At 42.7% G+C, this 27,736-nt stretch overlaps 1 protein-coding gene across 1 annotated transcript in view; it reads left to right on the top strand.

Annotated features, from left to right (window-relative positions):
- The window catches only part of LOC137323423 (activin receptor type-1B), a 52,471-nt gene that overhangs the window by 14,493 nt on the left and 10,242 nt on the right, over positions 1 to 27,736 (top strand). The window contains exons 4-7 of the mRNA XM_067986897.1: positions 3,711 to 3,941; positions 8,580 to 8,747; positions 11,822 to 11,978; positions 16,746 to 16,867. Coding sequence (XP_067842998.1) covers positions 3,711 to 3,941; positions 8,580 to 8,747; positions 11,822 to 11,978; positions 16,746 to 16,867 — 678 coding nt within the window. The remainder of the gene's footprint in view (positions 1 to 3,710; positions 3,942 to 8,579; positions 8,748 to 11,821; positions 11,979 to 16,745; positions 16,868 to 27,736) is intronic.

Raw genomic sequence — 27,736 nt, forward strand, 5'->3', positions numbered from 1 at the left:
TCTCCTTCGTCAGCCTCCGAAAGCTTGTGATTTTCAAATAAAACTGTTGGACTATAACCTGGTGTTGCAAGATTCCTTACATTTGTCCATCCCAGTCCATCACCAGCATCTCCACATCAGTTTATGTGGACTGTCTCTGTCTCATCCCATTGAAGTCAGCCTTACCTAAATTTAGAATTTTAGTAGCTGATATGGGTTTCTCCCTTTCAAACACAATGTTGAACTCTATCATATTATGATCGATATTAGATAAATGTTCACACACCATTAGGCTGTTAACTAAATCTGGCTTATTACTCGTTATTAAATCTAATATGGCCTGCATCCTTCTTAGTTCCAGGACACATTGTTGCTGAAAACTATCCTGAACACACTCAAGAAATTCGCTACCTTTCTGACATGAGCTCGTCTGCTTATCCCAATCAATATGAAAGTTAAAATCCCCATTAAAACCACTCTGCCTTTGCTACATGCTTGTTTAATTTCTGCAATTATTCATTCTTCCATTTCACAGCTGCTACCAGGGGACCCATACATAATTCCCACTACAGTCTTAAATCCTTTTCTATTTCTTAATTCTACCTATAAAGTCTCCACTGCCTGCTTACCTTAGCAGGACACATTCTGCTAAGATGTGTCCTTAATGACTTGTGAGTGGAGAAAAGAGATATTGTTAAAAACCATGCGGCGCATTAAGTGGTTATTGTGGCTGTAGACTTAAGTTTTGTGTGGCCAATGTATACCTGGCCTAAAGAGTGTCTTACAGTGTTGTGGTGTGTTGCATCTTTCACAACTTATCAGTTCAAGGGGGACAGGAAATGGAGCCAGCACTGACAGAAATCCTCTCATCATCCGATGAGAAAGGGCCCAAGAACAGCGTGGATAGGTGAAAGTTGGAGGCAGACCATCCCAGCGTGCAGTCAGGACTGTGCACCAGCAACGTTTCAGCTGAAATGTACCGTCCACCTAACCCTGCATTAACATTCATCTACACCATATGAACAAGTCCATCCACCCTGCAATAAAGAATCTCCATTCACTGACCAACATTAACACAGATGTCACCTGCCATTTTTGGCTCAGTACCTCCTAAAACATACATAACAGACAAAGTCGCAATTTCTAAATGTGTGACTTTTTAATGGCTGACACAACTGCCATAGCACAAGATAATCACCCAAGTGTTACCCCATGGTGCTTTTCTTAAGTTATTTACTGCCTATTCTACTTTTATGGGGCGCTCCCCCATTGGCTTGAGCATGGGTGGTGGAAAGCTGCTGATGCCCAGATAGTGTCCCTTGAGATGCTTGTGGTCAATGATGTCTAGTAGCTTGGGGTCGTGAGGGCCCAGCTGTAGATTGCAATATCTTGGCTGCTGCTGGGACAGCCTGACCCAGCTGGCTTTTCTGAAACATGGTGGCCGTTGGTTGAGTGAGTGGCGAGGGAGCTGACGTGCTGTCATTCCTGCGACGGCACTAGCACGTCCATGGTGCTGCAGCTCATCACTCCCACTGATGTGGGATCACTTTAGGTGATCTGAGACACTGTTGAAGCCCTTATCCAAGTGGTCCACCAGCCTTTTAAAGCTGGTGGAGGTGGTGAGCTGAGAGCCTGAATGGCACCAGTTTGAAGTTTGAACAAAACTGTAAGAGCTGGTGATGCAGAATCCTGTGCAGAGGGCAAAGGCTGCAGTGTCTACAGAGGTGACCACATGTTTTGTGGTCGACTGCAGGGTACTAATGCCATTGGCCAAAATGCTACACATGCTGGAATTGTACTTCTCCATACTCTCAGGGTCTGGTGATGGGAAGAAGCTAGATAAAGGGAAAAGGGTCAGCATGGAAAAGGTTATGTAGTAGCAGATGACCAGCAGCACTAGTCGGCAATAGGGTGCCATGCTGCTTGTAGAAGTAAAATATGAAAAGGCAGATACCCCGCAGAGTGCTGGCTCCAGCCTTGCCATTGCCGACGCTTGTTGAGCTGCCTCCTCAAATAATCAGCAAGGTTTCCTCCCCTATCTGCTTGAGGGCCTGGATTGACCCCTTCCCCTGGTTTTCACCTCCACTAAGTCCAGCACTCTCATCACCCATGTGCTTCCTAAGCTCCAACGGATCCTGTGTCCTATCAAGTTGACTTTGAAATTCTTGTCCCCGCTTTCCAATCCCCTCATAATCTCCTCCTCTCTTATCCTATGTCCTGTATGCATCCTATGCCCCTCTAACATTGGACTTCTCCTTGTCCACCCACTCCCTCTGCTACACCATCAATCAGTCACTGCCTTCCTGCACAGTCCCCTCTGTCCTGTCACCTCCATACTCTCAAAAGTTTCCTCAAAACCTTTCCCTTTGATTGTGTCCCTTACCCAATGCATTTTTTCCTTTTCCACTCTGGTGTTATGTCCATTATTTTGCCCTTCTGAATGTGACCAATCCTGTGGAATTCCAGTTGTTGGTTGGAGCTGTGTAGGACACCAAAGATGGAAAGTTTGAAGTGGAATGGCAATTTAAGTGGGAAGCCACAGATGACACTGTGATTAGCAAATTTTTTGTCTTTGTGGGCTACTTTGTTGTATACCATGGAGTCTCATGGGCTACATGTAAAGAATTACAAAACAAAACACAAAAACATTTTCTCAAGTTAAGTTATAGCTAAATTAATAATTCATTTTGTGTTATTAAATTGGCATTAAAGTACTCCACCCAACTGCTTGAATTCAATCTGAATTTCATGGGCCATTTCCAGTTTTTTTTAATGCTGCTCCATTTTCTTGTTTGAATTTAGCAGCTCTCATGATTTGGAAAGGCCTGTTCTCGGCACTACACCCCCACTCATGGAGTTGTGCACCAATGAGGAAGCAGTGCTGAGAATGGACTTTTCCAAATCACGAGGACCACCAAACTTGAGCAAAACCTGGAAGTGGAAACTGATCAGACTGTGGAAACAGACTGCAGGAATATGAGTCCCTGGAGCTCTGTGCATTAGATAAGATTGGCTTGTGGACCACAAATGGCCTATGGATTATGTTTTGGACATCTCTGGCACACTAGTTTAGAGAAAGTGGCTGTAAATCGCTGTCTCGTGTTGAAAGTGTGTTTCAATCTATGAACAATGTTATGGGAAAAAGCAAATGTGGGGAGTGTTATGGTTGCATAGTAAAGTGCCAGGGGCAGAGTAACTGTAAGGGGGTGATGGAAGAGTGTCACGGACACAGCTGCTCCTCAAGAAAACAGGAAGGGAGGGAAAGAATTACTTGGTGCTAGGAACACATTATAAGCAACGGAAGATGATCTGACAAAAGATGATTGGCAAACCTGATATTTAAGACATGTGACGTTATTAAATCTCTGCCTTTTTGTTGTTGTAGTAGTTTGTCTATCTAATTCCTGTTGTTCTCTCTGATGAAGGGTTTCTACCTAAAACTTAAACCTGTCTTTTTTCAGATTATGATGGACCTGTTGTATATTTCCAGTATTTTCTACTTTTATATATAGTTTATTATGTACTTAGAATTATTTTTCATACTATCCGCTATTTGACATGCAACAAACTTTTTTGGATGTAATAAAGAAGAAAATATTGGAACTGTATTAAAAATCTGCTGAGGAATTTACTCTTCAGAAACTAAATACAGTATTTTTGTGCATTCTTTATGAATGTGAAAACTGAAAATAGCTCTATTGAATACTGAGTCTATAATACTTTCTTGTTAGGTTTGCCACTACTTGTCCAAAGGACAATAGCCAGGACAATTGTTCTTCACAAAATTGTGGGAAAAGGACAGTTTGGTGAAGTATGGCACGGAAAGTGGCATGGGGAAGACGTAGCAGTTAAAATTTTCTCCTCGCGTGAAGAGAGATCCTGGTTCAGAGAGGCAGAAATCTACCAAACTGTCATGCTACGACATGAAAATATCCTGGGTTTCATTGCTGCTGACAATAAAGGTGATATATTCATAAGTTTAAAAGAAAGGAATTTTAAAATGAAACTAATACCCAAGTAAATAATGTACTAATTAGATTTGTTGATTAGTTTACCATATCAATTGTTTAAAATGTGCATGAGATCAAAGAAAAAGATTGCACAATGTCTGTTACTTGATTCATGTTTTATTTTGTGTATCAGCTCTGACAACTGCCAGCAGTGATATTCCCTCTAGAAGCTGCTATTTTACCATGAGTAATTCATCGTGTCTATGATGTTATCAAACAAGTCTTCAGATTTCTTATATAAGATTCCAGAAGAGTGCTCGTAGATCAATAATTAATTACTTCTGAATCAATGTGTGTTAGGTTTTTAAAGGAACTTTGGATTCTGTTTAAATTACAAAGTATTAAATGGAAACAAAAAGCCCCCAGGCATTATGTAATTTGATATGCTGATTGCAAAAAACAGAACATACCTGATGGTGTTCAGATGTCTTCCTCATGCATATCAAAGTTCAAAAACAGATATTATGAAAATGGTAGAGTAATTAATAGGAGTGAGACCTGAACTGAACTGAAAATCTGAATTGCACCAGATTTCTCCTTTTTGTTTATTGTTTAGTATCATTACAACTGGGTGAACTGGAGAGAGCCCTAACAAGGGAGGCAACTTAAACTGACCTTGGTGGCCCCTAGAGGTACAAAAGAGGACCAACTAGCAAGTCAGATCCTTTGTGATTACTTACATTTCGTCAAGGGTTCAGGGTGTCCTATCATTTTACAAAAGATGTTTCTCTGAGCGTGTACACTGTTATTTTGCCTATTGTACTATAAATTTTCATGCTCTAGTAGTGAGTTGTAATGCTGCAGCCAGAGTCACAAAAACAAAGGAACACTGGTGTCGTGGGGCATATGACTCTTGTTGGAATCTGCACCTGATCTTTGATAGTCTAGTGGGCGAAGATTTTTTATCTTGTAACAGATACTTGTCTGTCCAGTAGTCTTTGGGGAAGTTGGTAGGTGGTCTTGTTGGGAATGACTCATCTGTATGATCCTTGGGGGGGTGGTTCATCTGTACGATCCTTGGGGAGTGGCTCATCTGTACGATCCTTGGGGAGTGGCTCATCTGTACGATCCTTGGGGAGTGGCTCACCTGTACGATCCTTGGGGAGTGGCTCACCTGTACGATCCTTGGGGAGTGGCTCACCTGTACGATCCTTGGGGAGTGGCTCACCTGTACGATCCTTGGGGAGTGGCTCACCTGTACGATCCTTGGGGAGTGGCTCATCTGTATGATCCTTCAGCTGCATAACTGTCAAATTTTGGACCTTCAGAGTTGAAAGGTAACCTGAAAGCTGAGGGAAATCAAATTCACTCTCCAAGTAACTGCCCGTTTCCCTGGGTCAAACAAGTAGCAATTGTTCATCAGTTTGTTGTCGTGATGATTCTAAATATAGAATAGTGGAAAACTGTGTGCATAGGCTAGAGTAACTACAGATGATCTAAACATTATAGCCAAATTTGTATGTCCATCAGAATTTGATTTCAATTTTAGAGACTAGAAACAATTGATCTCTTCTTCATTTTTGTTTTCTTTTATTATTCTCCATTATTTTCCTTCTTTGACCACACATCACTACTTGGTGCTTGCACCCAACTGTGATTGTTAGCTTGGAGAACAATTTACAGACTTCCCATGGCCTGTGGTAACTATGCTGTTTCAGGAGACACTCATTTACAGGTGAGATGTCGTTATGTTACAAGTAAGGTGAGAACTGACGACACACTTCAGACGTACTAGCCTGACAATCCATATTATTTTAACGCTGGCATTAAACCAAATAAATAAATGGGTTAACCTTGGTGTTAAAATAATTCCAATTGCAAAATCTAGGATGTTGTGTGTGAGTTGAGCTGTTGGCTACTATTGTGACTTAAGGGAATGGAGTTCAGTTATTTTCCACAAGGTATTTTCATCAAAGGAAAGAGTCAAACTGGACTCCTCCGGAGGGTCGCTGCCCTCAGCTTGACATGTATGCTCAAGCTGTCAGGAAATGCGTCAATGCCAGATTCATCAGCCGCACTCACAAGACAGTCCAGAATGTCACCCGAGCACAACGCAACGCCATCAACGCTCTCAAGACCAACCGCAACATCGTCATCAAACCAGCGGACAAAGGAGGAGCCATCGTCATACAGAACAGAACGGACTATTGCAAAGAAGCATACTGACAACTGGACAACCAGGAACACTACAGACGGTTACCCGCAGATCCGACCAAAGAACACACCCACCAGCTCAACAAACTGATCAAGACCTTCGATCCAGACCTTCAAAGCATCCTACGCGCTCTCATCCCACGTACTCCCCGCGTGGGAGACTTCTACTGCTTCCCAAAGATACACAAAGCCAACACACCCGGACGTCCTATCGTATCAGGCAACAGAACCCTGTGTGAGAACCTCTCTGGATACGTCGAGGGCATCCTGAAACCCATCGTACAGGGAATCCCCAGCTTCTGTCGCGACACTACAGACTTCCTACAAAAACTCAGTACCCACGGACCAGTTGAACCAGGAACACTTCTCACCACGATGGACGTCTCGGCACTCTACACCAGTATCCCCCACGATGACGGCATCGCTGCGACAGCGTCAATACTCAACACCAACAACAGCCAATCTCCAGACACCATCCTACAACTCATCCGCTTCATCCTGGATCACAATGTCTTCACCTTCGATAACCAGTTCTTTACCCAAACACACAGAACAGCTATGGGGACCAAGTTCGCACCCCAATATGCCAACATTTTCATGCACAAGTTCGAGCAGGACTTCTTCACTGCACAGGACCTCCAACCAACACTATACACCAGATACATCGACGACATTTTCTTTCTATGGACCCACGGCGAAGAATCACTAAAGAGACTACACGATAACATCAACAAGTTCCATCCCACCATCAAGCTCACCATGGACTACTCCTCAGAATCAGTTTCTTTCTTGGACACACGAATCTCCATCAAAGACGGGCACCTCCAGCACCTCACTCTACCGCAAGCCCACGGACAACCTCACGATGCTCCACTTTTCCAGCTTCCACCCTAACCACATCAAAGAGGCCATCCCCTATGGACAGGCCCTGCGAATACACAGGGTCTGCTCAGACGAGGAGGAACGCGATGGACACCTACAGACGCTGAAAGACGCCCTAGTAAGAACGGGATATGATGCTCGACTCATCGATCGACAGTTCCGACGGGCCACAGCGAAAAATCGCATAGACCTCCTCAGAAGACTAACACGGGTCGCAACCAACAGAGTACCCTTCGTCATCCAGTACTTCCCCGGAGCGGAGAAACTACGCCATGTTCTCCGCAGCCTTCAACATGTCATCAATGACGACGAACACCTCACTATGGCCATCCCCACACCTCCACTACTCGCCTTTAAACAGCCACCCAACCTCAAACAGACCATCGTTCGCAGCAAATTACCCAGCTTTCAGGAGAACAGCGTCCACGACACCACACAACCCTGCCACGGTAACCTCTGCAAGACATGCCAGATCATCGACACAGATACCACCATCACACGAGAGGACACCACCCACCAGGTGCATGGTTCATACTCCTGTGACTCGGCCAACGTTGTCTACCTCATATGTTGCAGGAAAGGATGCCCCAGAGCATGGTACATTGGCGAGACCATGCAGACGCTGCGACAACGGATGAACGTACACCGCGCAACAATCGCCAGACAGGAGGGTTCCCTCCCAGTCGGGGAACACTTCAGCAGTCAAGGACATTCAGCCATCGACCTTCGGGTAAGCGTACTCCAAGGCGGCCTTCGAGACACACAACAATGCAAAATCGTCGAGCAGAAATTGATAGCCAAGTTCCGCACCCATGAGGACGGCCTCAGCCGGGATCTTGGGTTCATGTCACGCTACACGTAACCCCACCAGCGAACAAATGTTATCTGTTTTTAATATAACGAGTCATTTGCTGTCTTTCTGTTCCTTCTGGATGCGTCTATGTTTCTGCCTCTCTCTCTTTTTTTTTGGTTGTTTGTATATTCGGTGGCCCTGTAGGTAACACCTCTCTGTCTGCACACTGTGATTTCCTTGGCAACGGGCAGTTGGAAAGACTATCTGTAATCACCAGGTATTGTTCTGTGATTTATAAATGCGAAGGGTTCGAGGATTTCATTTCCACAACATTCACCTGAGGAAGGAGGAAGCCTCCGAAAAATTGTGAATTTCAAATAAAATTGTTGGACTAATTGTTGGTGTTGTAAAATTGTTTACAATCTTCAAAAAAAGTATAAGGTTTTGTAACAAACTTTGTTACAAAGTATTATTTACCACTTTTGGAGTAAGGGTTATTCTCTTCAGTTACAGATTATTCTACTTAATTATAGTTTTGAGCTTTGATTGCCCTAAAAGTGATGGTATTATAGTCAAATAATGGCCTTCTGAGTGGAATTGTTTAAAGTCACACTTCCGTATGTGACTAAATATTGAATAGTCACAAACCTAACTGAAATGACCATTTAGAAAACAATATATATTCTTAATAGATTTTAAAAAGAAAGTGTTCTTATTAGTTAACAATGATAAATATTGTTTACATTTTTCTTTTCTGTCAGATAATGGCACATGGACTCAGCTTTGGCTTGTGTCAGATTACCATGAGCATGGTTCACTGTTTGACTACTTAAACAGATACACTGTGACTGTAGATGGTATGATGCAACTTGCCTTTTCCATAGTAAGTGGACTAGCACATCTCCATATGGAAATAATTGGCACACAAGGTAAAATATTTTAGTTTCCAAGTTATGTAAATGGTTGAAATGAGGGTTATTGTTCATCCTATTTCAGTAGCTTTACAGAATTTTACTAGGTAGCTATTTTTTATAAAACCAACCAGGTTTGATTTAATTTAATTCAGTTAGGATGTGTCCAAAATCTGAATAGGCATAATAATACTTAATTTTTTTCTGAAACTGTTAAATACACTGTGAAATGCCAATTATTGCTCAGAATGAAGAAAAGGCTTTGTGCTTATTTTTTGTAATAGTATGCTTGACATTAAACCTGGCAGGGATGTGTACAAAGTTTAAATTAACCCTCCTGATGACTGATAAAATAACACACAGCTTTGATGGACTGCTGGCAGGTCCACAGAAATAATAGCTCCCTAAGTCAGCTAGTTTTTTAAGTGTGATCACCCAAGTAAGCACTGCAAGATAGAGCCATGAACTTCTTCCAAACACGGTTGTTTTACATATGTATATATATCACACAGTATTTAACAATAACTAGTAACGATGATACCAGTCAGCACGAATAAAAGTAGCTTGCCACTTCCTTCGTTCCTTCTCTGGCCTCGATATTAACCCCTTCATGACGGGTGAGAGAGGGTCAGGGGTTAATCCGTGAAATGCGCGAAACACGATCCTATACCGCCGTGCACACACCCGATGCCATTTTTAAGGCGGTGTGTTTCGTGGCGTCAGTGTCCCGCTGTGGAGAGGCAAGCACTTTGTTAACATGTTCAAATTGGGCTCTCACAGTGCAATTGGGAGCCCAATTTAAAATTCACTGCTGCTGCGTGGGTTTCCCAGGGGGCGGGACTTGGAAATATATCACCATTCCTTCATCGTCGCTGGGTCAAAATCCTGGAACTCCCTACCTAACAGCACTGTGGGAGAACCTTCACCAAGCTGACTGCAGCGGTTCAAGTAGGCAGCTCACCACCACCTTCTCAAGGGCAATTAGGGATGGGCAATAAATGCCGGCCTTGCCAGCGACGCCCACATCCCATGAACAAATTTTTTAAAATGGCAGCGAAAGGTTGGCAGGAGCTGCAGGCTCCACAAGGTAAGTACCTTGTCCAGCAATGTCTTGTCCTGGCCAATATTTATCTGTCAACTAATATCACTAAAAAACAGATTATCTGGTCATTATCAAATTGCTGTTTGTGGGGGCTTGCTATGCGCAAGTTAGCCGCTGCATTTGCTACATGACAACAGTGACCACACTTGACAAAAAATCTTCATTGGCTGTAATGCATTTTGGGACATCCTGGGATCATGAAAAGCGCTATATAAATGCAAGTCATTCATTCGTTCATTCGTTCGCACACTCGCTCACTCACTCGTTCACTCATTCACGCACTCACACACTCCCTGTGGGCCAGGAGGAGCAGGAATGCATCTGCCCCCCCCTCTGCCAATCGCGGCCTCTCTCTCCCCTCCCGATCACCGCCATCCCCTCTCTCCACCTCCCTCCTCCTTGCAGGCCTGTGTTCGATCTCTTCCCTTCCTCTGCCGCGATGGCCGACCATCCCCCCTCCCGATTGCCGGGCACATCCCCAAAGAGACCCTGGCTACGGCCACCTGCTGTTGGTTTTCCCTCCTGGCCACCAGCCAGGCTGTCAATTTGACCTTATCGGGCGGGAAACAGATCCAAAAAATTATAATAAGATGCTGCCATTAAATTCGGCAAGATCTCCTCGCCCCCGGCCTTGCCAGGTTCTTTGGCCGTTTTTTGGCCTCCCCCGCACCCTCCATGCCTCACTGTAAATATCGGGGCCTCTGTCTCTCTCTGTCTCATACACTCTCTTCCCCTCACTCTACAGAACCTTCTAGGTTTTCCTTAACTCAACTTCCTCCTCCCCTTCCCCAGGGATGAGAGAGCCACAACTCCACCTTTCCACAGCTCAGTTCCCCTTGAATCATCATCTAAGTTTTCATCTTACATACTGTGATAGTGAACTAAACACTAATATTGGTTTAAAAGACTACTAGAACACTGCAATGCTGTAATATTAACCCTAGACAACTAAAATATATAGTTAAATATAACTTTGAATAAAGACTTTAAGTACTTCCTTCCATTCTGACATTTTTATTATATTTTAATTTTTTAAACCTAATCCATCTATTTTAACTTTTTTCTTTTTTTAAAAAAAAGAAAAAAAATGATAAAACATTTTACTTCCCTTTTCCTTTTTCCCTCCTGAATTCAACTGTCTCTTTGGAGCTGATAACATTTTCCAAAAACACAGTGGGCTTCCTTCGACTAAAAATTAGCTCCAAAGGCTGTATTTTTCATCCAATTGTAAGTCTGAAGGAATGGAAGGATTGGTACTGGGAAGTGGTTAGTCAGTCATCATACTGATATAATATGGAAGACTTAGTGAGATGGTTAGTTAGCACATTGTCCTTCATCTTTAGGACTTGTTCTGAATCCAGCCCAGGCTGATGGGATGAAAGTCACTTCTCTCTTCTGGTTAGAAGGATTCAATGGAAAATTTACTTTAGGTAGTCTATTCAATAGAGTTCTTAATGGCTGTGGGTTCACAGCAAAAAATGCTTTTAACAGCACTAAATTGGCAGTTTCCTTCAACGAAGGCAAATAGATGGCTGATGGGAGAAATAGAAAATTTCACACTTTATATTTGGGGCTATTCTAAGGAAGTTGGGAGCACCCGATATTGGCACCGGGTAGTAAAAATGGAAAAATATTCCATTCCTCTGCAGTGACAACGCCTCACTTTAATAAACACAAAAGATCATCAAGAAATATAAATTTAATGCTGCTACAGCATTATTCATTTTTCAAACATTTTAGGTTAATGTTACAAATCCGTGCTGTAGGCAAAGAGTCTTGCCCGCCATTATCGCATATTGTAAATTTAGGCGTGTACTGCCCACAGTTTTCCAAAACAGGTGGGTTCCAAATTTCCAACATATGCTGCTGATGGGTGAGGCTTCCTGCTCACAGCATGGACTTGTAAAATGACCCGTTATGTGAAAATTACTGACAATGTAAGCACCAGTGACAGGATAACAACTTTAAATGAATCATGATTTATGTACAGGTAAACCTGCTATTGCACACCGTGACCTCAAATCAAAAAATATTCTTGTGAAAAAGAACGGAACATGTGCCATTGCTGATTTGGGTTTGGCAGTACGGCATGATTCAGCGACAGATACCATTGATATCGCACATAATCACAGAGTGGGAACCAAGAGGTATTGCTTAAAATCATTCTATATAATCTTCAATTTTTTTTTGCGTATGTACTTTTACTTAGCTATTGTAAATCTTTAGATTGGATATTTTCCACTATTTAAATTCATAGAAGGTGCTCCGTAATAACCATTCTTCTATGCATGAAGAATTAATCCCAAGTGAAAAAGCCAGATAAGTCATGAAGCTTTCCTCACAGGAAAAATAAACTCAATATTGTACTATGGTAGGCAAAACAGTAATTGAACAATGGGAGAGCTTCAAGGAGGAGATAGTTCAGGTACAGAGTAGACACATTCCCACGAGGGGCAAAGGAAGGACATACAAAACTAGAGCTCCCTGGATGACTAATGATACAGAGATTAAAATGAAACAGTAAAAGGAGGCTTATGATGAATGTAAGGTTCCTAATACAGTAGGAAATCAAGGTAAATACAGAAAGTACAGAGGAGATCTAAAAAAGGGAATAAGAGGGGCACAGAGAGAGTATGAGAATAGATTAGAGGCTACATAAAAGGGAACCCAAAAGTCTTTTATAAACATACAAATAGTAATAAAGTAGCCAAAGGAAGGGTGAGGCTGATTAGGGACAAAAAAGGAGATCATCTTGTGGAGGAGGAGGGTATGGCTGAGGTAATAAATGAATACTTCGCATCGGTCTTCACGAGACAAGACGATGCTGCCAATGTAGCAGTAAAGGAGGAGGTAGTAGCGATATTGGATAGGATAAAAATAGAAAAAGATTGGCAATACTCAAATTAGAAAGGTCACCCAGTCCAGATGGGATGCATCCTAGGTTACTGAGGGAAGTAAGGGTAGAAATTGCGGAGGGTCTGGCCACAATCTTCCAATCCTCCTTAGATACGGGGGGTGGTACAAGAGGACTGGAGAAGCGCAAATGTTACAACCCTGTTCAAAAAAGGAGAGAGGGATAAACCCAGCAATTACAGGCCAGTCAACCTAACGTCGGTGGTGGGGAAACTTCTAGAGACAATAATCCAGGACAAAATTAATTGGCACTTGGAAAAGTATGGGCTAATAAATGAAAGTCAGCACAGATTTGTTAAAGGAAAATCATGTTTGACTAACTTTGATGAAACAACAGTTGATAACGATAGTTGATGAGGGTAGTGCGGTTGATATTGAGTATGTGGACATCGATAAAGTACATAATAGACTTGTTAGCAAAATTAAAGTCCATGGGATTAAAGGGACAGTGGCAGCGTGGATACAATATTGGCTAAGGGACAGAAAGCAGAGTGTAGTGTTGAACGGTTGTTTATCAGACTGGAGGGAAGTATATAGTGGTGTTCCCCAGGGATCAGTATTAGGACCACTGCTCTTTTTGATATGTATTAATTACCTGGTCTTGGGTATAGAGGGTATAATTTCAAAGTTTGCAGATGACACAAAACTCGGAAATGTAGTAAACAATGTGGAGGATAGTAACAGACTTCAGGTGGACATGGACTAGTGAAATGGGAAAATACTATGGCAGATGAAGTTTAACGCAGAGAAGTGTGAAGTGATACATTTTGGTAGGAAGAATGAGGAGAGGCAAAATAAACCAAATGGTACAATTTTAAAGGGGGTGCAGGAACAGTGAGACCTGGGGGTGTGTGTACACAAATCTTTGAAGGTGGCAGGACAAGTTGAGAAGGCTGTTAAAAAAGCATATGGGATCCTGGGCTTTATTAATAGAGGCATAGAGTACAAAAACAAGGATGTTATGCTAAACCTTTATAAAACACTGGTTTGGCCTCAGCTGGAGTATTGTGTTCATTTCTGAGCACCACACTTTAGGAAGGATGTTAAGGCATTAGAGTGGGTGCAGAAGAGATTAACTAGAATGGTACCAGGGATGAAGGACTTCAGTTATGTGGAGAGACTGGAGAAGCTGGGTTGTTCTCCTTAGAACAGAGAAGGTTAAGAGAAGATTTGATAGAGGTGTTCAAAATCATGAACGGTTTTGATAGAGTAAATAAGGAAAAACTGTTTCCAGTGGCAAAGGACACAAATTTAAGGTGATTGGCAAAAGAACCAGAGGTGTCATGAGGAAACATTTTTTTACACAGAGAGTTGTTATGATCTGGAATGCACTGCCTGAAAGGGTGATGGAACCAGATTCAATAGTAACTTTCAAAAGGGAATTGGAAAATACTTGAAGGGAAAAAAATTACAGGGCTATGGGGAAAGAGCGGGGGAGTGGGACTAATTGGTTAGCTCTTTCAAAGAGCCGGCATAGGCACAATGGGCTAAATGGCTTCCTTCTGTCCTATAACATTCTGATAACGTTCCCCATTGTTTATTTTCTTTATGCATCCGGTATGTGGATAATTTGTTTTTAAAATGTACATGCATCCTCTTGTGATCTGGAGAAGATTTTTGTGTCTTTTGCACATGTATTTCTTAAATCTGTTCAAAGGTGAACCTGTAGGTGAGGTGAGGCTCGATAATAATTGGTACAACTTATCTTAATGTAATGATACAAAATAAAGGTCACGCCATGCTTCACATCAGCGGGTCAGCTTACTTGACTGAATCAAGGGTCTCCTAACTATCCTCCAGCATCTCTAACCTCTTCACCTCAGCAAAGGCCCTCACAGCTTTCCCTTTAACATTCCTGATTGCCCATTCAGTCATACTACTTCAAAAGGGCCTTTCTTCCAGCCTCTTGCCTGCATCGCTTTATAGATAGCCAAAAAAGGAGAATAAAGCACTTTGCAATACAACGGGTCTGAGGTGTTTTCCAATTGTCGAGACAAGCTAACAAATGGGTTATTTATTTATACTCTGAGGAAACAATATTACCGCTAGCTCATCAGCATCATAACTACTTATCATCTCAGCCTTTCTTTTAAAAAGTATAGTTTATAGTTTATAGTTTATAAAGACCCAACATTAAACGTTTTTTTTTTCAAATCCTTCCTGTGGAAAAATGGTCAAAAATCCTGAAACTTGACACCATTTAACATCTTTTTGAAAGGTTGTATTGGCTCAGACTTTATTGCCTCCTCCAGAATCATGTTCCACACGTCATTACTTTCTGGGAAAAGTAAGACTTCCGGACATGCAACCTCAATACCTGCTTCCTCAATTTGTTTGGGTGGCCAGTAGTTATTTCTACATGACCCCATCATCATCAATATCACAACTTCCATTTACATGGGTCCTTTAACATATAGCAGAGAAAAATCCAGGACCCAATAACCAAGTAATTTGGTTATCACCGGGAACCGGTGCAAAATTGGTGACTTGTTTAGAACGTGCTGCCGAAGACGGAGGCCCCAAGCTCACTGCAAATTGGGCCTCGGGCCTCATCTCTATCATACCAGCTAGCTGTAGACACCAATTGGGCACCTGATGCAGCTTGCCGGTCAGGGCCTTCCCAAAATTGGCCAGCTTAGCAACCAAACCAGCCTGCAGGTAAGCATGGGGAGGGAGGAGTGCGACCATAGGCCGGCAGTGTCCCACAGTATTGCTGTAGATTTGGCAGTCTCCAGTGGTCCCTTTAAGGACTGTTGGTTAGGTTGCTGTAGACCTGGAAAAATTGAGTGGAGCATGCACGGCACATGCTCCTTTCAGCTTATGCCGAATATGGCATCAGGATCCTGAAATAGGCATTAAGCCCCCGATTAGCATATTCAAGGACTTAACACCTTTTTTAGGCAGGTGTCTTAGGCATTTGGAAGTTGCTGGCTGCTAACTCAGAGATCGCACCTGGAAATTGGTCCCTCCGATGTGCATTTTGCACCCAAAAAACAGGGGACCAATTTCTTTTCCAATGTCCTTCCTGAGGTTGGGGGACCAAAACCGCACAAATGATGAGATACTAGAGCATTATATAACCCTATTATTGTAGTGACTAGCCTAGGCAATGCGGCACATGGCCATATTGCTTTGGTCGTGCTTAGGGAAACTAAATATGAACTTTGAGGGATTGGCCAATGATCACTCCCAAAATCGTTCTCCCTCTCAGTTACTTTTAACTGACACCTACTTATTATGTGTATTTATATACATAATCACACACTTGCCTACATTGAAGGATTTTTTTTCCCAGTGTTGGGGTCACTTCCCCAATCTATTCAAATCTAGCTGCAACCTATATCCATCTGAGTACAATTTGGTGTTCTCTACAAATGTAACTACTATGCCCTCTTCCAGATCATTAATGAATGTAATGAACAGAAGGGGACCCAGCACTGAATCCTGGGGCACTGCACTTATGATTGGCTACCATTGGGAATCTTCCTTATATAAAACACAGTTGTACACTGTCTCCTAGTTAATTTTTTTAATCCAAATTCTCATTTCATTCCCCAAACTATAAGGCCTAATTTCCTTGCACAATCCTTTTATTAAATCCCTACTTTATTAAAAACTTTTTGGAAATTCAAGTAGATGATGTCTACTGGGCCTCCATGATAGACCATTCTAATCGTCCGTTCAAAATTTGTAGTGAAATTATAAGAGCATTTACAATTTTGCTGCAAATGCTGAACAGAAGAAATCTTGTCCCATTGTATAAACTCACATTTATCAGAAGATTTGCAGAAAGGGTGTTCAGGAAATGATACATAACGTGCCTAATGATCTCCCTCCTAATTTAACATTTTCAGTTTTATGGCTATTCTCTTTGAAATGGATTAATTTAAATGGAAAGGATTTCAGTATATTTCAACATTTAAATGATCAGAGATTGATTACGTTCATTGTTATGCTTAATTGAAGTTCATGATGTTAGTTCATATATTATTGAATTTCAGGTACATGGCACCAGAAATTCTTGATACTATCAATATGAGGCATTTTGACTCGTTCAAACGTGTAGACATATACGCCTTGGGTCTGGTATATTGGGAGATAGCACGCAGATGTTCTGCTGGAGGTAATCAATTTTGAGATTTGAAAACTGGGAGGTAAATACCAATAGACATCAATATTTTAGAAGTGGACTGTAACAATATCAAAATAATTCTGGATGTCTTTTTTTTGTTACATTAATTAGTAAACTTACATTTAATTAGTAAAACCGATAAAGTGTTTTGTATAATTTGCAACAAAATTCCACATTATTAACAATGTAGAATGTTGGACTGTTAATATTTTGCTTCTCTTTATATACTTGTGGAATCTTGCTGTAGAAAAATCAATGCTCACTGTTTTCCAACCAACACAGTTTGCTTGTAGGAATATTTTGTGGTTTTATCATGTTTCTGACTGGGAAAATTCATACATCTATGAACTGTGAATTTAATTGTTTGTGAGTTATATTTATCTAAAACTTTTATAGGAAATCATTATTTTTCCTTGGCTGGAGTGATGGCACAAAGCACGAGATCACCCGTGTGTTATGCTACAGATTGCTGAGTATTGACCCACCCCCCAACCTGCTACTGAGTATTGACCCCCCCCCCCAACATGCTGCTGAGTATTGACTCCCCCCCCCCCCCCCCCCAACATGCTGCTGAGTATTGACTCCCCCCCCCCAACATGCTGCTGAGTATTGACCCCCCCCCCAACATTTTATTGAGTATTGACCCACCCCCCCAACATGCTGCTGAGTATTGACCCACCCCCCAAACATATTATTGAGTATTGACCCACCCCCCCAACATGCTGAACTCCTGTGGAGCTGCAGGGAAGTTCAGAGCAGAGGCAAAGGGGTGAAAGGTAGATTTGGAAGCAAAGTAGCCGTGGGCTGTTGCTGTGTATTTCCTAGTGACTAGTTTTAGAGAAGTATTGATAGATGGCTTGGCTGCAGGTTGCCGATGCTGCAGAGCAGGAAGACCCCAGGAAAAAATAATAAACTAATGGCATAAAGAAAAGGTCACTTTTTTGTTTAAAATAAAAATCATATTTTGCATGTTTACAAAGTATACTGGGAAATGTATTTTTAATGCACTTCTGTTTGAAACTGCACAGAGGGAGGAAGATTTTGCAATAACCTTTCTAGTTTTTCACCTTCTTGGGTCTGCGGTATATTATGTTCAGTTATATTCAGAATATTTGAAGTCTGAGATAAGCTAAATATATTTGCCCCAAAACTTTAGGTCGGAACTGGCCAGAGCTTTGCAGGGCGATGGAACCGAAAAGATCCGCCAAAGGTAAGTATCGAATTATTTTTGTGGGTCCCGGTGGAGCATGAGTGCTCCTCCGGGGCCCACAAAAATAATCTGGGCCACTACCGCCCCGAGACCTCCATCATCCATGATCGTGACCTCCTCCCCCATCGACTTACCTTGCTGGTGGATGCCCCAGCCTGTTCTTAAGGCTTCAATCCGGCAAGCTGCATCGGGACGCCTGTTTGGCATCCCACAGCTCGCCTGCCAAATTTAAATGAAGCCGGGGCCTCAAAACCGTGGGAGCCTGTTCACTGCTGTAATGGGTAGCCAGCCAGCTGCTCCACCGGTTGGTGAAAATCAACCCCAGTGAGCGTACTTACCGTTGGCAGACCTCTTCCATTCCATCGCCCGTGGAACTGGTCAGAGCATGCACGCTTAGGCCAGTTCTGACCTAAAATCGCAATTGGGGTCCAATTTATGACATAGGACCCCAATTTCCACATTAAAAGGGGCCTATTGCCTGAAACAGGCGGACGCTTTGGATACCTGGCGATAGGCTTTTTTCAAAATGTAGGAGTAATCACCTGATGAAATATGTACACCCTTTTCTGTATGACTCCAATCTCCATGAATAACTGAATATGATAGCATAGTATCATAGTAGGTATAGCACAGCAGGAGGCCATTTGGTCCATCATGCCTGTGCCGACTCTTTGAAAGAACTATCCAAATAATCCCATTCCCTTGTTCTTTCCCCACAGCCCTGTAAATTTTTTCCCTTCAAATATTTATCCACTTCCCTTTTGAAACTTACTATTGAATCTGCTTCCACCACCCTTTCAGGTAGTGCATTCCAGACCATTGCAACTCACTGCCTAAAAAAATGTTTCCTCATGTCACCTCTGGCACTTTTGCCGATCACCTTAAATCTGTGTCCTCTGGTTACCAACCCTTCTGCCACTAGAAAGAGTTTCTCCTTATTTACTATGTCAAAACCATTCATGATTTTGAATACCTCTATCAAACCTTCCCTTAACCTTCTCTATTCTAAGGAGAACAACCCCAGCTTCTCCAATCTCTCCACATAACTCATCCCTGTACCATTCTAGTAAATCTCTCCTGCACCCTCTCTAAGGCCTTGACATCCTTCCTAAAGTGTGGAGCCCAGAATTGAACACAGGACTCCAGCTGTGGCCTAACCAGTGTTTTATAAAGGTTTAGCATAACATGCTTGCTTTTGTACTCTATGCCTCAATTAATGACGCCCAGGATCCCATATGCTTTTTAAACAGCCTTCTCAACGTGTTCTGCCACCTTCAAAGATTTGTACATGTGCACCCCCAGATCTTTCTGTTCCATTAAAATTGTACCATTTAGTTTATATTGCCTCTCCTCATTCTTCTTACCAAAATGTAAAACTTCATATTTCTCTGTGTTAAATTTCATCTGCCATGTGTCTGCCCATTTCACCAGTCTGTCTATGTCCTCCTGAAGTCTGTTACAGTCTTCTACGTTGTTTACTATATTTCCGAGTTTCGTGTCATCTGCAAACTTTGAAATTACACCCTTTATACCCAAGTCCAGGTCATTAATATATATCACAAAGAGCAGTGGTCCTCATACCGACCCCTGGGGAACACCAAACTATACTTCCCTCCAGTCTGAAAAACAACTGTTCATCACTAGTCTCTGCTTTCTATCCCTTAGCTAATTTTGTATCCATGCTGCCACTGCCTCTTTAATCCCATGGACTTTAATTTTGCTAACAAGTCTATTATGTGGCACTTTATCAAGTGCCTTTTGAAAGTCAATATACATGGACAACATCAACCGCGCTACCTTCATCACCCCTCTCCATTACTTCATCAAAGAACTGAATCAAGTTAGTCAAACACAATTTTCCTTTAACAAATCTGTGCTGTCTTTCATTTATTAGCTCATACTTTTCTAAGTGCCAATTAATTTTGTCCCGGATTATTGTCTCTAAAAGTTTTTCCACCACCGACGTTAGGTTGACTGGCCTGTAATTGCCGGGTTTATCTCTCTCTCATATTTTGAACAGGGGTGTAACATTTTCAATCCTCCAGTCCTCTGGCACGTCCCCATATCTAAGGAGGATTGGAAGATTGTGGCCAGAGCCTCCGCAATTCCCACCCTTATTTCCCTCAGTAACCTAGGATGCATCCCATCTGGACCAGGTGACTTTTCTACTTTGTACTGCCAATCTTTTAAGAACCTCCACTTTATCTATTTTTATCCTATCCAATATCGCTACTACCTCCTCCTTTACTGCTACAATGGCAGTATCCTCTTCTCTAGTGAAGACTGACGCAAATTATTCATTTAGTACCTCAGCCATGCCCTCTGCCTCCTTTTTTCTCCCTAATCGGTTCCACCCTTCCTTTGACTATCTTTTTACTATTTATATGTTTCTAAAAGACTTTTGGGTTCCCTTTTATGTTAGCCTCTAATCTATACTCGTACTCTCTACCCCTCTTATTCCCCTTTTTAGATCTCCTTTGCACTTTCAGCCTGGTTCTCTATTGTATTATGAACCTTACACTCATCATAAGCCTAATTTTTCTGTTTCATTTTAATCTCTACAGCTTTAGTCATCCAGGGAGATCTAGCTTTGGATGCCCTTCCTTTCCCCCTCGTAGGACTGTGTCTACTCTGTACCTGAACCAACTCCTCTTTGAAGGCCTCCCATTGTTCAATTACTGTTTTGCCTACTGATTTTTGATTTCAATCCACCTGGGCAAGATCCCTTTTTAACTCATTGAAATTAGCCCTCTTCCAGTTAAATATTTTCACATTTGATTGTTCCTGTTCCTTTTCCTTTTCCTTTTCCATAACTATTCTAAACCTAATGACATTATGATCACTGCTCCCCAAATGCTCCCCCACTGAAACATACTCCACCTGGCCCACTTCATTCCCCAGAACTAGATCCATTATTGTTTCCTTCCTCATTGGGCTGGAAACGCACTGTTCCAGAAAGTTCTCTTGTACACATTTCTGGAATTTCTCTCCCCCTTTGCCCTTTACACTGTTACTGTCCCAGTCTATTTTGGGATAATTGAAGTTCCCCATTATCACTACTCTATAGTTCTTGCATCTTTCTGTAATTTGCCTGCAAATTTGCTCCTCTATCTCCTTCCCACTATTTGGTGGCTTATAGTATGCACCCGTAATAGCTCCTCTATTGTTCCTTAATTCTAACCAAATAGACTGGGGGTTAAATTGGACAAGGCCAATAATCAGGCGCGGGTAGTGCGATCCGTGACTAACCGAAGTCAGTATCTGGCGCATAGCACCACGAACATGGATTCAGTGCAGGAAGAAGATCAATGCTTTGACACAAGTGGTCAAGGTGAGTGAGGTCAACTGTAAAGTGGCATCTTCTATCAACTGCACCACTAGCCGCATCCACTGCTTCACGCACTACATCCCCCATCACCCACATACCAACAAACTCTTTCCATCAGTACTCAACTCTGTCAATCAGATGCTTCCTCTCACCCTCACACATTACCACTGTTGCAAGCCGCCCTCCCACAACTCACAGGCCACAAACACTGGCAGCTATTCAACCATGACAGGAACATCACCCAGACACACATCCTGCTTTCTTGCAGGCGAAGGTGGCGCATAACGGGATGCAGCAAGTGGCAGTGGCATTTAACCCCTTGAGCCTGCTCCGCCATTCAATGAGATCATGCTTGACCTGTGACCCATCTGTCTTAGCCCCATATCCCTTAATACCCTTGGTTCACAGAAATTTATCAATCTCAGATTTAAAATTCATAATTGAGCTAACATCAACTGCTGTTTTCAGAAGAGCGTTCCAAACTTCTACCACCCTTTACATGTAGAAGTGTTTCCTAACTTCACTCCAGCACGTCCTGGCTCTAAATGTTAGGCTATGTCCCCTTTTCCTAGTATTCAAGTCTAGGAGACCCCCAAAAACAGTTACAACTGCATCAGCAGCCAGAAGCAATCATCCAGCAACTAAGTTGTAAATCCTGCATGGTCCCTTTAAATAGTGCTGGTGGGGGGTCCTCCAGGCGCTCTTAAGACATGTTCAGATGGTTGCGGTTAAGACTGTGCGTTGAGTGGAGCGTTCCCAAAATGGTGTCTATTACTTTTAATCAGCGTTGCACACTGATTGTATCCATTTTCTCCTTACTTTACATGCTGCCGGCATTCGCTCTCTGCACATGTGCTAATACCTATACCAAGATGGCGCCCAGCGTCGTCACACTAAAAACGTGCATGCACAGCCAAGACGCCATCTTGGCACTTTGAGAGGCTGCGTAGTACCGAAACAACGGGCGCTACATGGCCCAATTTCTAGCCCCTTCTGTCTTTGACCTCTCAATTACATCATCCCTTTCCAGTGCTATAATAGTTTCTTTGATCAATACTGCCACCCCGCTCCTTTCTTTCCTTCCCTATTTTTCCTGAATACCTTGTAAGGAATATTAAGTACCCAATCTTCCCTTCTTTGAGCCAGATCTCTGTTATTGCCACTATATCATAGTCCCATGTGGTGACTTGAGCCTGCAGCTCACCAACTTTAATTACCGCACTGCGTGCATTTACACACATGCACTCCAATCTCATCTTAGTCTGCCTTGTATTTCTCCCCATCTGATCCCTCCTATTTCTGAACTATTCTTTATTCTAGTGCTACTTGTCCCTCCCATTCCTCTGTGTACCTTTTTTCTCCTCTCTAATGTTTCATCCTGGTGCCCATCCCCCTGCCAAATTAGTTTAAACCCCCGCCCACTCCCCACGGCACTCTCCAATATCAATGCACGTCCTATTTTAATACAATAAACTCCAAAGTGGGTAAATGTGCCTTTCTTCCTCCTATTGTACTTCTCTTAGGTGTAACCTGAAGGCTAGTATCGCAAAAAGGTCGTTGGCTGCTCTTTTGCCACAAAAAGGTCGAGGGACTGAGGTAGCCCTCCTTTCATGGCAGCCTGGTGTCGCCTGCTATGTACCACTGGCATGGTGCTCTGATGGAGAGGCTGCAGTCCTGGTATGTGCTGCTGCACTGAGAGACAGCAACCTCAGGCAGGTCAACTCCAGCCGTTGGCATTTCATTGGGCCCTCGATCTGTGGCCTCATTCATCAGCGGGATGGCTAGTGTAATGGAAGCTATTGGATCTCAAAATCCCTGAGAGGCAGCAGCCTCCATCCTGGCCATCGGGTTCTGGAAGCCGGTGCACAGGGTACTGTCTACTTTGTCTCTAACTGCCCCTCTGGCAGTCGTCTGCATTTCTGTGAGGGTGGAGGCACCAACTGTGACTGGTCGCTTCTTGGGTGGGGGATTGCTGCAGATTGCAATGAAGCTGCCACGTGCTTCAGTTATAGATATCTGTACCAAAGAAAAAGTGTCCCTGCTGGAAATGAGGGCTGTAGACTCAATAATCACACCTGCTAGTTGTCGCACATCCTTGGAGTCTGACCTCAGAGCATACACATATTCAGGTGAGTCCCCATGAGATCAGGGTCCCAGAATTCGGAAATCATGAGCAGTCTTCTCCTCAGCCCCAGCTGGGAAGGTGGCATATCCTTATCTATGTCCCACTCCCTTGTGCTCTGTAAACCATCCAGCGCCACATCTTCACTAACACTGTCTGATTCCCCACAAGTGAAAGTTTCTGTGCTGGTGCGTGGGATTGAGAATGCAAGTGATTCTAGGAGTGAGATGAAGAAGGTTGTGACAGAGGAAAATTGAGCACAATCCAGGACCAAGGACTCATGGGTGGGCTTCACCTTGACTTCCTCTCCCTTTTCATTATCCTCCTCATTGCCTTCGTTTTCCTCGTAACCCATGAGGAAGAAGCTCTGTTCCTTCCGTCTTCCTTCTACTCCTCCTCCTCCTATTCATCTTCCTTCTCTCATTCCTTATTGTCTGTCCCCCACTCCCGTTCTGTGGTGGATTTGCAGAAAAGGAGGGTAAAAGCTAAGAGTGGCTGAGCTTTACGCATTGGGAATAAGGAGACAAAAAAAAGAGTATGAAAACTTGTGGCTTTGGTGCTTCACAGGAATACCGCAGGGACATTGTACATGTGCAGTCACTAAACTGGCATTATTGTCCAGACCATGCTGTCAGCTACAGTAAGAGCAAAGTGACTCCCCATGAGCTCCATGCCCTGTTCCTTGTAGGGAAGATGCCCACTTCGGTGCCCTGCTTCTTGTGCAAGTTTGTCCTGCAGTGAGTTGAGTGAATTAAATGAAGGATACAACTGAGGGTTGTCACCCAGTTGGCATCAGACTGCTAATATAAGTAAGCTATTGGTATCACCCTGTTAAAGTGAAGAAAGGGGTTTTAAGATTGTGTATGCACGATGCTGTTAGGGGAGATGGCGACACTTACAGTAAGATCTCTAGTTACTGCCCCCTTTAAGTAGAGTGCAATATGAAAGATTAGTTGCGTAGCTCTTAATTTTAGAAGTTGGAGTGTGCTGGTGCCCAGGGTTTTTAAGAAAGAAAGTGTTAAGCCGCTGATTAGACAAACATTGATAAAATCCTGGAAACTTTCTTCGTGGCTGTTCTCTATGGTAGCAAAATGATGCATAGTATGGGGAGAGATTTTAAAGTGGGGGAGAAATAGATTCAAATCTAAATGATTAATTTATTTCTGGGGTGAATGTTAACTGCTCAGTATATAAATGTGTAATTTTGGCAGTTTTAACACGCTGCATATAGCAAAAGTTTTCTGCAAAAATGTTGGGATTAGGTAGTGAAGTTTTAGAAATAACAAGAGAGGAGCTATAGATATTTTTGCTTTCTTAACATGCATTTTGCCAATGAGAAACAAACATATTGTGATTGGTCCACTCCTGATGATTTGCTTTAGTACACAGTACATTTATGACATTAACTTTTGCACAATACTTGCATTTGTTCTATAAGCAGTGTGATCTTTGATATTTAACATTTGTAGGCTTGGGAATAGAATGTAACATGTCTCAAGTAAGCCTTTCCATTAACATTGCTATACTCAACACTTTTAATAGTCAAGTTTACCAAATATTAGGCCAAAGAAACAAGAAAGTGCTCCATAGTTCACAATCAAAACTTTGCTTAATTCCTTGCTAATGAAGTTAAAGCAAGTAAAAGCTTAAGAACCCACTATCCCCATTCACCAAAATGCACAAATGCCATAGAGCAGAGAATGAACCTGGAACATTCCTATTATGTCCTCAGCAACTCTGTCTTAACCAACTGAGCCACTGAGTGAGCTGAAAATTTAAATTTTTATATTTCATGAATTCTAGATGCTCCTCTACGTCCACCTTATAAACCTCTGAATTACCAATCCACAGTAGTCACTGACTTTGTTAGCTTCTCGATAAACTAAGTAAGGAAGCAATCCTGCACCACCATAGAAGCATTCACCCCCTTTAGTTTTTCCACTCCAGTTGTCTGGGTAATTGAAACCCCCCCATGATTAATGTTTTGACTTTTTTGCATGGTTTCCTGCTGTGCCAAAACCTCTCCCAATCTGTTTCTCCTGCGTTTTGCTCGTAATGGTGAAAAGACTTCTTCTGCTGGTTGGGGGGTGGTGGGGGGTCTAGTTTACTGTCACCTTCATCTTGATGGGAGAGTCCGTTATTGGAAAACACTAACTCGCGACAATTGGCTTTTATGTTTAAAGGTAAACTAAAGCTCTTTGATCAAATTTGGAGAGATGCCATGAAATCTTAAATAAAAACTGAAAATGCTGGAAATACTCAGCAAGTCAGGTAGCATTTGTGAAAAAGGAAACAGTGTTAACATTTCAGGTTGATTCGTCCCTTCATCAGAACTGGAAGAAGTTGAAGATTAAATGTTTTTTAAGCAAGTACAGAGCCAGGAAAAGTGGGTGGGGGTGGGGGGGGGGGGGTGGAGGAAGGGAAGGAGAGGAAAGAACAAAAGGGAAGGTCTCTGATAGGATGGAGGGCAGGAGTGATTAAATGACAAAAGGGATGATGGTGCAAGGCAAGGAGGATGGAAATGGGACAAGTAAAGAAACAAAAGATGGGTCTAGAGGAGCTGTAAATGGCAACATCAGAACCATTACCAGCATCTGCTGTCTGGAAAAAATGGGAGCAGTGATTATATAATCATAGAAGAATCATAGAAAATTTACGGCACAGAAGGAGGCCATTCGGCCTGTCGTGTCCGCACCGGCCAAAAATGAGCCACCCAGCATTATCCCACTTTCCAGCACTTGGTCCGTAGCCTTGTAGGCTATGGCACTTCAAGTGCTTCTTAAATGTGATTAGGGTTTATGCCTCTACCACTCTTTCAGACAGTGAGTTCCAGACTCCCACCACTGTTTGGTGAAATTTTTTTTCCTCATCTCCCCTCTAATCCTTCTACCAATCACTTTAAATCTATGCCTCCTGATTATTGACCTCTCTGCTAAGGGAAATAGGTCCTTCCTATCCAGTCTATCTAGGCCCTTCATAATTTTGTACACCTCAATTAAATCACCCCTCGGCCTCCTCTGTTCCAAAGAAAACAACCCCAGCCTATCCAATCTTTCCTCATAGCTAAAATTCTCCAGTCCTGGCAAAATTCTCGTAAATCTCCTCTGTACGCTCTCTAGTGCAATTTCATCCTTCCTGTTATGAAGTGACCAGAATTGTACGCAGTACTCGAGCTGTGGCCTAACTAGTGTTTTATACAGTTCTAGCATAACCTCCCTGATCTTATATTCTATGCCTCGGCTAATAAAGGAAAGTATTCCATATGCCTTCCTAACCACTTTATCTACCTGTCCTGCTACCTTCAGGGATCTGTGGACATGCAGTCCAATGTCCCTCACTTCCTCTACACCTCTCCGTATCCTCCCATTTATTGTGTATTACCTTGCCTTGTTTGCCCTCCCCAAATGCGTTATCTCACACTTTTTTTTATTCGTTCATGGGATGTGGGCGTCGCTGGCGAGGCCAGCATTTATTGCCCATCCCTAATTGCCCTTGCACTTCTCCAGATTGAATTCCGTTTGCAACTTTTCTGCCCACCTGACCAGTCCATTGATATCTTCTTGCAGTCTACAGCTTTCCTCATCACTATCAACCATATAGCCAATTTTTGTATTATCTGCAAACTTCATAATCATGCCTACATTTAGGTCCAAATCATTAATACATACCACAAAAAGCAAGGGACCTAGTACTGAGTCCTGCGGAACCTCACTGGAAACAGCCTTCCGGTCACACAAACACCCGTCAACCATTATCCTTTGCTTCCTGCCACTGAGCCAATTTTAGATCCAACTTGCCACTTTCCCTTAGATCCCATGGGCTTGTACTTTTTTGACCAGTCTGCCATGTGGGACCTTGTCAAAAGACTTCCTAAATTCCATGTAGACTACATCAAACGCACTACCCTTATCGACCCTCCTTGTTACCTGCTCAAAAAATTCAATCAAGTTAGTCAGACACGACCTTCGCTTAACAAATCCATGCTGACTGTGCTTGATTAATCCGAGCCTTTCTAAGTGACCATTTATCCTGCCTGTCAGAATTGATCGCAATAATTTGCCCACCATCGAGGTTAGACTGACTGGCCTGTAATTACTCGGTCAATCCCCCTCTCCCTTTTTAAACAACGGTACAACGTTAGCAGTCCTCCAATCCTCCAGCACCTCGCCTATATCCAGGAAGGATTGGAAAATGATGGTC

Source organism: Heptranchias perlo, chromosome 7 (assembly GCF_035084215.1).
Source record: "Heptranchias perlo isolate sHepPer1 chromosome 7, sHepPer1.hap1, whole genome shotgun sequence".
Classification (NCBI taxonomy): domain Eukaryota; kingdom Metazoa; phylum Chordata; class Chondrichthyes; order Hexanchiformes; family Hexanchidae; genus Heptranchias; species Heptranchias perlo.